This window comes from Belonocnema kinseyi, chromosome 9 (genome assembly GCF_010883055.1).
Source record: "Belonocnema kinseyi isolate 2016_QV_RU_SX_M_011 chromosome 9, B_treatae_v1, whole genome shotgun sequence".
Taxonomy (NCBI): domain Eukaryota; kingdom Metazoa; phylum Arthropoda; class Insecta; order Hymenoptera; family Cynipidae; genus Belonocnema; species Belonocnema kinseyi.
In genome coordinates this window covers 32,139,013-32,149,969 of record NC_046665.1, presented here as the reverse complement: position 1 = coordinate 32,149,969, position 10,957 = coordinate 32,139,013, and the positions used below count along the sequence as shown (strand labels likewise).

Sequence of the window (10,957 nt, the reverse complement as noted above, 5' to 3'; positions counted from 1 at the left end):
CGTCATTTGAAGGATCAAGCTCGACGAAAATGGTTCACATTAGTGAATACTAATGCCATCTCTTAGAATTTTCAGGTACTTATCAGACTGCCTAGTACAATTGGTATTTCATGCCTGCATCACTACACAAATTGTTGATCCATGGAGCCAAAATAATAGACTCCTTCGTCATTTCAATTGGACAATTATCGGAAGAGGCTCAGGAATCCAAAAATAAAGATTCCAAGAGATGCAGAGAGAATAATACAAGAAAGACAAGTGGCATCGACACGAACACAGATTTATTGCATTATCTCGTATTCTCTTCTGATCTTTATTTATCAAGTCTGAGAAGTGATTTCGTCAAGCCAGAAAGACCACTGCATCCAGAAGCAGAAGTTATACTTTTGAAACAGACGGGCCAAACTGTGTATTTGTTTATTTCTGGGTGGAAAACGCTATTCATTCCATGACGAATAGAAAAAGATGAATAATTGTTCATGAAATTGTTTATAACTATGGCAGTTGTTATTATTCATCCAAATCCCCTTACGTTATTCGAAGATCAGTCATTAACAACTAAATACATTTAAAGAACGGAGTTTGTGTGACGAGAAATAGCCGAATAATGCAATTTTCAACTAAGATCGTTTGAGCAATTACAAATTGTTATTATATGAGCAGATATGATAACTGAGTATCATTTACGAGCTCCATGGAGCTAATTCCATAGAAAATGACTGTTAATTACATTTTTTAATTTATCCTACGGTACTGGAAAATTGTACTGGATAGTTCCTCTGCTCATTTTGGGTATTTGGAAATGAATCTGAGTATTCTCTTGGAAATGGTACTCTTCAAAAGTCAAAAAAAAAAAAAATTTCATATTTATCAAGAAATAAAAAAAACTAGAGCCTCAATTTGAATATATGCTCTGATAAGATTAACTGGATTGTCATCAGCTTTAATTTTTAAACACCGTTTGAATCGGATGAAAACTGTAGTCGGAAAATCAATTTTTCCAGAGTCGTGATTTTCGTCCCACTGTGCCCGGTCACAGTTGATCACCAGCACCGCAGTCGTCTTGACTCTTGAGGACTCGGTTCATAAAAGACGCTTATGGAAACTTACGATCTCTTTTGAGATTTATTGTAAAACCTTACTGACGTATTATTTTGAAATTATTATTTGTCTAATAATTGTAAATCCATAAATTGAAATAAATATTGTTTTATATTAAAACTAAACGCGACGCAAAGTACATAAGTATGCGGAGTTTAAATAAAATCGGAGAATTCGACTATTCGGAACTGCACCAAAAAAAATGCAAAATTAAAAAATTTATCAAAGGCTGAATCGATTGGACTCAGTGCGTGCCGAAACGTTAAGATCGATTAAAATCCAGTGATCAAAAATTTGGACGATTACAATACATTCTCATTAATGAGAATGTAAAAAATTTCCATTTTTAATGTACGTATATGCAAAAGAATGCACCAGGGTTCCAATAGAAGAGAGATCGATTTAACAGTTCCTGGAACTGCTGCCCACGCAGTTTCTCAGCGCGGAAGCGCGCACACAGTGTCAACAGTGTCTCGCCACTAGTAGGATAGCGATCAAAACTGTCACTACCTGCAGTGTTTACGTTTCGAGGCACCAATTTATAAGCAAGGCCAGTGCAAGGAAACCCCAGAAACTGTTGCTATATCGGAGCTCTGGTGTACTCATGTCTTTTTTCAATTTCTGCTACCAATTTTTGCACTTTGGGGGACTCAAGGAAGTACCCTCGTATGGATACCGCGCCATTTCTGTCTTAGAGAGGTTTGTTTTTGTCTTATGAAAAATGCATTAAATCTTAAACCATTTTGTGCGTATCACACTTCCCGTTACTTTCAGACAAAGGTTGTAGATCTCATAAAAAATGAAAATTTTATGCCATATTAATTTTTCGCCTATGAGTAACAGTTTTCGGGATATTCGAAGTTGAAGATGGAAACGTTGGAAATGAGAACCTATGTGATCTACACTATTTCTGTGACCGGTCACAGGAGTGCCTTAACGCTTCCCCCCTCCCCGAGACGATAGAAAGAAATTCGGCCTACCCTATTTGTGTGACCAGTTACAAGGGTCCATTCCTGACCCATGATGAGACGTTAAAAAAAGGAACCTACGTAACCTACATTATTTCTATGATCAGTTCCGCCTCCGAAACGATGATGGAAAGAGGAATCTACGTGAACTACATTATTTCTGTGACCAGTAACAGGGGTGCATTCCCGCCCTCCGATGAGACTTTATAAATAGGAACCTATGTGGCCTACATTATTTCTGTGACCAGTCACAAGATTCCCCCCCCCCCCATGAGACGTTGGAAATAGGAACCTACGTGACCTACACTATATATGTGACCAGTCACAGAGGAGCGTTACCGCTCTCAGTGAGACGTAACATACATTATTTCTGTACATTTAAGAACAGTCAAGTTTAGTGCATTATTTCTTGTACAAGGGGCGATGGGAAAATTTTTTAAAAATTCATGAGTATGAGGAAAACTGTTGTGAACCAGTTGCAGTTGAGAAATTAAATTTTAAAAAAATTGTTGCTTGAAAGTAAAAAAAGGTGCAACTATATTATCTTCAGTTCTAACACAGATATTAAAAGCGATTCAAATTGCAAACTGTAATAGATAGGCTCTGTAGTTATTTTAAATCACCCGCAAGGATGTGTTATTCTAATTTTTTGTGAAAATCGCGATATTTTTAGACATTTTTTTTTTGTTGGAAAACAAGTGACAGAAAGCAGGGGCGGTCTTGTTTTATTGCCGACCGCTGGTCCCTTTCTTCGACCTGTGGCCAGGTGCCATCCAAGCATTCAGAACCAGGGGTCGAAGAATGGCACCAGCGGTCGGCAGTAAAACAAAAGAAGGCCCCCTCTGCTTTCTGTCACTTGTTTTCCAACAAAAAAAAATGTTTCAAAATATCGCGATTTTCACAAAAAAGAAGACTAACACATCCTTGCGGGTGATTGAAAATAAATACAGAGCCTATCAATTACAGTTTGCAGTTTGAATCACTTTAATATCTGTATTAGAACTGAAGATAATATAGTTGCACGTTTTTGTACTTTTAAGCAACAATTTTTTTTTTAATTTCTCAACTGCAACTGGTTCACAACAGTTTTCCTCATACTCATGAATTTTTGCAAATTTTTCCCATCGCCCCTTGTATAATAAATAATGCTCTAAACTTGACTGTTCTTAAATGTACCCGAAAATCCTTACTTTTTAACATTTTTCAGTCTGCTAAGCACACAAATTTTTTTACATAAACCTCTTTAAGCTCATTAACGTAGAACACTTTCAGCTTTTAAAGTCATAAAGATGCCTTATGTCCTCCGATGTGACATTAGAAAGGGGAACCTACGTGACTCACATTATTTCTGTGACCAGTCATAAAGATGTCTTATCTCCCCCGATGTGACGTTAGAAAGGGGAACCCACGTGACCTACATTATTTCAATTATCAGTCACAGAGTCTATAAGGTTTGTCACGTATTTAAAGAGTCTTCCATACACCAATCTCAGATTCAACTAACGTAAGACACTAGTCGTCTGCATCCAGGGCAATATAATGAATTTTACCAATCATTTCTTAGTATTTGTTTAATTGAATCCTATACTTTTTTCAGGTTGGTGAAGCAGGTATTATAGTGTTAGACGCCACTTTGGACGCCTCGACGACTGATGAATCTGATTGGGATATTTCTGAAGGACCACCATCGCCATGTGATGTATTATTCCTGAACGATAATGTCCTTATTAATGGTCGAAGCAATTTGTCGAAACAGCCGAGAAATCACAAGGTAAATATGCAAATTTCTTAATTTTCAGGTTAAGCTGGTGTGCTTTCATCGGAAGTAATTTCTTGTTTAATTCTCATCCTGATAAAAAGCTACTGTTCTATGTAAAATTTGACATCGCTAGTTTTTATTGAATCCCTACGTTTTGAATTCTCCCGATTGGGAAATAAGAGGTTTCGCATGTCAGCATGTCGTAGTCTGTAAGCACGATAACTTTCAAAAGAATAATGGGATTGGATTGTGTTTTAGCATACTTTTTTATGGTCCAAAAATAAAGGTCAAGTTTGTAAGAAAGCTTTCTTCATTCAACGGTTGTGGCTTTACTCATTAACATTTTTTATGAAAAATCGAAATTTCACATTTTAAGCCAAACCATTAATCGTGAATAATATTATTAAAAATTAAGAGTGTCCTATGTAGAAAATTATCGTGACAGACTTGCGTTGATTAAGGCATTGTCTATACCATCTAATCTAGACGGTCTTTTTAGACCCTAATCGAGCACTAGCTAGTTCGCCATGACCAATAAATTTTCGAAGTATCAGACCCAAATATCTTTTGGACATTTCCAAAGATATCCAAGGTATTTAAAAGTACTGAAGGCGAAAAAAGAACATTAAAAAAACGGCATTTTTCCCTCTCATCAGCTAGTCAGTCTTTCCGGGCCTTAATCGGATACTGACTAGTCTTATCAGGACCAACAAATTTTATAAGTTTTGAATCTAAATATTTTTTTGCACATTTCAAATAATATCCACGGTGTTTAAAAGTATACAAAATGAAAATTGTGCATGAAAAAGAAAGCATTTTTCTCTCATAATCTAGACAATATTTAAAATAATTTTTAACGTCAACCATCTAAAATATATTTTCACAAGACCGACTAACTAGCGTTAAATTAGCTCGTCAAGACTATCGTTTGACCATACAAAAAAGTTTCACTTTTACTCAGCCCCATAAAAGACTTTCTTGACTGCTCCACATTAACGTCCAGGACAGTCTATCATGTCCCCGAATAGTTCCCCGTTAATTTCCGCAAACTCCGCTTATATCGATTTTCGAATACAAATCCAAACAATAGGTGAAGCAGCCAATTCAAATCCGACCAGCAGGAACGTGGCTTCAGCTTTCGAGAAATAAATCGCAACATTTTTTTACATTCTCACCATAATAGGAAGGTATTGGTATTAATACTAAAAAAGACAATTTCTTCTGATGACTTTTTGATAAAAATAAAAAATACCAGAGTTAAGCACATACAAAATTCAACCAAACAAACGAAAATCCAGGGGTTGATCACTCAGAAATCAGGAAGTCATACCAACAATGACTGCCACCGGAATAACGATGACCTGTGGAGACCTCCCTCGGACTAACTGCAGATTTCTTATGACTTTCCACGAGACTCCCTCGAAGAGTTAATCGCGCGGTACTTGAAACAGATCTCCCGAGTGTTTCCGACAGAGTCACGAATCTTCCCGGCAGGGATTTTGCCGCACCGGCCGGCTGGAGCGAGAGTTCTCGTGACGCATCGAGACTAACTGGGACTAACCAAGGAACTACACAATAGAATTCAGAGACTCCTACTGACCGCCATACGCCTGCCGTAAGTCCGGGAATCACCTGAAATCTCAGTGACCAGCCCGTCTTTAAATGATTAGGCCAAATAACGCACGATCTGAAAACAGGAAAGAGAAGAAAAATGTTTCTTTTTGAATACCCTCGCAAGATTATCATGACAACTATGAAAAACATCTACTTTTTTATAGTTAAATAATCACACTTATTGAATTATCAGGAACACGGAGACACAATTTTTTCTTTTTCTAGCCGAACAGAGACTGAATCATATTCCCGAGGACCGAGCCATGGACCCGGGGACTTGAGCCAGCAAAAGACGCAGAGCATTTTTAAATTATAAACATTACGTATTCCAAACATCTCGCCATAGTGATACTTTGCTGTCCACACTCGGCATTCGTCACTTCGAAGGGATACTTCGAGAAAGAAAAAAGGTTAAGGTCAATACCGAAAGTGGATGAAGCACTGAAAACATAAAAAAATATTTCGTTTAAAATTCGTTTTGTCATGCCACCTCGTTGACACAACTCTCGCTTGGTCCTAGTATATTGCTTTCACACAGGTAACTTCTCTAAATTAGCCGCCTCTCTTTGTAGGATGCCTAAGTAGTTACGCGCTCAAAGTAACAACCTACACTACATCCAGTATCAAATACAATTTAGCAGCCACATACACTTAGCTATGAACTGCTTCTCAGTAAGTAAACAGACCTACGCCCTTAGTTAGGCCCTGTCTCCCGTAGGCAGATACAAACACACAGTTGTAACCTGTAACCTACCCTCTTAATTTTTCTGAGAGCAGCCATGCCCTCGAAGTTACAACCTGCTCGTCTATCACACGATATCAGCTTAGATAGTCACACTCTCGAAATTTGTGACCTACGTTTCACTAACATCGTTTATACCTGTAACCTACAATTTAATTATACTGTTAATCAACGTCAGCTTCTAGCCACACCGCCCAAGGTTTTAGGTACTCCAGAGCATATACCTCTCGATAAAGGCGTTGACAGCGAGTGGAAACATCGAGTTCTGCCACCGCGTAGCGGTAATTGTCCAGACAACGTGATTTTTAGAACGGTACTTTCCATTTTGCAACCAAATTCCGACTGGTTCCGACGCTTACAAAAGAAGAGATTTTAATTAACGCCAAATCTCGTGGAGATAATTTAACAGGAACGCCCTTTTTTTATCAAAACTCTGTTTCTGTTTCTTCTGGGCAGTTTGGATGCGCTCGAACACTTTCTGACGCAGAGCCGTGACATCAATAGGATCCGCAACATCCTCGTTGTCACTATGAAGACCAATATGATATACCTGCATTACTTGCTGTGAGTGAAACCAAATGTACTGTTGACAGTGCCGTTGATGCCGATCTGGATATTCGTAATTTTAAGGTCCAATTCGTCCGCCTCGTCGTTAGCTCCCATAGTGTCTAGTGCAATGAGGACAGTGGCATTACATCGTTCCATTTGTCTGTTACCTCTAGACATTTCCACTGCATTCAGATGATGTTTAATGTTGAATTTAGCACAGAAGTCTTGGAATCGTTTTGAATGGAAAGCTCTACCTCTGTCCGTTACCAGTGAACATTCGCTCCATATATCAATGATGACGGCTAGCGTTTACCCGTTTAGGACACATGATTTTAAAAAATTCCTGCCTGAATCTTTCTGTCTGATCAAACTAACGGTTTTTTGTTACATTCGCCCTAAGTTTGCTTTGTCTCGCTGTACATTCTTTTCCGACGGAAGCATGCTTCAATAGTGCGCCCGGTTCGTTTGCAGTACGTACATGTTTTTGAATTATTGGGACATTCGGTTTTCTTGTGTCCTTCCTGTTTACAAATGTAGCAAAAATTATCGTCTCTTTCAGAGCGACCAAGTGGGCAATTAAACATCTTATATCCGATTCCAGACCAACGATAACATTTTAAAGTTGAAGTTCCTGGATATTTTTCCGCCCCCGCAGTATACGGAATAAATTTATCCGTAAAAAAGTCACGAACTTGTAGCTAGTTCTCGGATACGGGATAAAAAAATGAAACATTAAATCCTTATTTCTATGAAAAATGTATGGATAAATTTGGAACTTTTTTACGAACAGTTCCTGAAAATTTTAGACTTAAATATAAACAGGCAAAAATTTTATTTGTGCAATTTAATTTTTCTTTATTTATAAATTCGCACAACTCTGAGTGTTCGAACCCTCGAACTGCTGACTCGACAGTTTTTAAACATAAACCAAGAGTGCATAAACACGCGCAGCCATCGAGGCTTAAATAATAGTAATAATAATCAAACTTCTAGCCACTCATCAGACGAACTCGAATCACACATACGCGTGGACATATGCACCGCGCGTATGGGTGAGTATGTGCGGGCCACGTGCAAACGAACCTACTGCCTGGTTCCCAGATTTGCTGGGCAAGCTCGTCATTGCTCTGTCAAACATGGCCCAATCACTCATAATACTATTCTAATTATTTATGGGAAAAAGTGGTAAAAGGTTGTAGACTTGTATAGAGTTCGTCAATTCTTTCTGAAAATTCCCAAATTATTTACGAAAATACATCAATATCCGATGAATTTTTCTAATATCCGAGACCTAGCTACTAGTTCATGACTTGTTTACGTTTACATTTTTTCCTTGTATCGCATGGTTTTGTTCAAGGCCAATTTTGTTTACCCGCTCTTATCGCTGTTCTATCGCCCCTTCCAAGGAAAGCTTTTGAGTACACCGCGAGTGCCGCTGGATCGGTGATTCCCGACACCTTTACTACCAACTTTATAGACGGATCATCCACGTGACGCACAATCGGATTTACTAAGTCACGACCGCAAAAATTAAAGTCCATTTTCCGGATCACATTTATTTTATCATAACAGTATTCGAAAAGGTTCTGGTTAACTTTCGGTTTCACTCCAAACATATCAGTCATCAACTGATGCAAATCTCGCGTGCTAGGAAAACTATTTAATAGTAGCCGTTTGTATTCTACCTAGTTTTTTGGAACACTGGACAACATTTTATATCAGGTTGCCGCGCTACCTTTCAGTTTGTTTGTCACTAGGTGAAATATGAACGCGTCATCCCAACCGTATATTTACGCACATTCTTTCACTTTTCTCAGTCATGGTTTTATATCGCTTTTAAAAGGATTAAAATCACTTACGTCTTTGTCTTGAACCAACACTCCGTAACCTCTATTGGCCATCCGGTTTAATTGTGCCAGTACAGTACTCACTGTATCTACCGGTTCTGAAGAAGAAACATCCCTTCTGCTTCTCTGAGGTATTGGATCGGCCGTACCTGGGCTACGTTTTGGAGTCGAAGAACGGTAACGCGGCGCAGGTGAAGAATCTTCCGGCGTATAAGACCTTGAGGAAGCATGGCGCTTCCTGCTGCCTCCTGAGGTTGGCAATTGCATGGTCACTGTCACGAACTTCACTTATTATTTTCTTTTTTTTACACTGTAAGTTTTATTTCGCCGCTAACTATCATTTTTTGGAGATAATCCCACATCTGATTGTAAGAAACAACTACTATTTTATAGTTAAACAATCACATTTATTGATTTATCAGGAACACGGAGATACAATTTGTTTTTTCTGTAGCCGAACAGAGACTGAATCATATTTCCGGGGACCCGAGCCGTGAACCTGGGTACTTTAGCCAGCAAAAGATCCAGAAAATTTGTAAACCATAAACCCCACGTATTCCAAACATCCTGTCATAGTAATACTATGCCACTCACACAACTTTTTGAATTTTCTAGAAAAATCCAAAATTCAAGTTTTAACAGCATAAAAAATAATAACAAAATAAAAAATTCCGTTTTGCGTTCAAATTATGCTAAATACTAAGTAATAATTCGGCAAAAATTATACACTTAAAAAAATATCTACAAATTTGTCATGAGACACTTTTTGATCAGGCGCGTAGTAACCCACTCCGTCGGCTTGCGGGTTCGATTCCCACCTCGCACTCTAGGAGAGCCTCGGCGGCCCATGCGGTGAACACTAGCCTAGCAATTCATCTCCGGAGAGTCGTGGAATCGGTACCTTTAGAGAAAAAGGTTTCCTCTAAGTACTTAAAGTTTTTGCTCTTGGTGGTTCGGAACCCACTTTAAACTGTAGATCCCCCTTCCACCACCAAGTAAGTGTTGGGGGGTGGGGTGTAAAGGAATAAAGAAGACGGTGCAAGAAAAATGTAAACCCATAGGGGACACATTAGAAGCTTCCATTCCAATAAAGCTACAAATTTGGTATGAATAATTTTTTGATAGGATGCGTATTTTTTGTTTTAATTGAGAAAAATAACATAAAAGAATTAAATTTTCTGAAAAATAATGCAAGGTTCGAAAACACATTAATGAAACAAAAAATTGTGTACCCAAAAAAGATCTACAAATCTGTATTAAACTTTTTTATAAGAATACATTCAAAATGAAAAAAAATATTAACTTGTTAGAAAAACGACAAAAGCATTTTTGGTTTAAATCGTAAAAAATAACATTGGAAATAAACAAATTAAATTGGTGGAAAAACGCCACAAGTTGCATCAAGGCCATGTGACGAGAGGGTCACGTGACCAAACCTGGTCCTCAATTTTTATTTCCCAACTTACGTCTAAACGAAATGAGGTATCGCTCTAAAATTTTGGGAAATGAAAGAGGAGGTAATAACGTCCATGTCTCCTCTTTGTTCTGGTGGGAATTAAAAAAAAACTTTTCGAAGAAAATACAAGTGGAAGTTAGATCGGTACTTGTCTTTCCCAACTTGCGTCCGCACGGAATGAGATATCGTATTAAAAATTTGGCAAGCTAAATAGAAGGCATGCACGAATGTGTCTCTGGTCCTAAATAATTAGAATTGTGAAAAAAAAATTTTTAATTACTATTTTGGAGAAATACCGACCGTGCTGTAAAACCCTGCAAGCTAGTTATGAGATTTATATTTATCCAAGTGGGGCAAAACAGCAAAAGTCGCTCACGAACATTATGCAGAAATAATGCGAAAACTAATTTTTGCACTTTAAATCCAAATAAACAAATTTGGTCTGATATACGTATCAGCTGTGTAAGAGCAACACCATGGCAGCGAGTAGACAACTTCTATGGAAATAGGAAACAAGGGACTACTATCGGCGAGAAAACTATAGGCTCTGCCTTTGAAGCTTAACAACTCAGTCAAAAAAATGCTAGCACAACAAAAAAACAGTTATTTAAAAGCTGAAAGTTTTCTACGTTAATAAGCTTGAAGACGTTTATGTAAACAAATTTTTGTGCTTAGTAGACTGAAAAATGTAAAAAAAAGTAAGGATTTTTGGGTACATTTAAGAACAGTCAAGTTTAGAGCATTATTTCTTATACAAGGAGCGATGGAAAAAATTTGAAAAAATTTATGAGCATGAGGAAAACTGTTGTGAACCAGTTCCAGCTGAGAAATTTAAAAAACAATAAAAATTATTGCTTAAAAGTACAAAAATGTGCAACTATATTATCTTCAGTTCTAATACAGATATTAAAGCGATTCAAA

At 37.6% G+C, this 10,957-nt stretch overlaps 1 protein-coding gene across 1 annotated transcript in view; it reads left to right on the top strand.

The window, feature by feature from the left end:
* LOC117180786 overlaps positions 1-10,957 on the top strand; it is a 195,136-nt gene that overhangs the window by 133,830 nt on the left and 50,349 nt on the right. Inside the window, exon 2 of the mRNA XM_033373287.1 lies at positions 3,667-3,840. Coding sequence (XP_033229178.1) covers positions 3,667-3,840 — 174 coding nt within the window. The remainder of the gene's footprint in view (positions 1-3,666; positions 3,841-10,957) is intronic.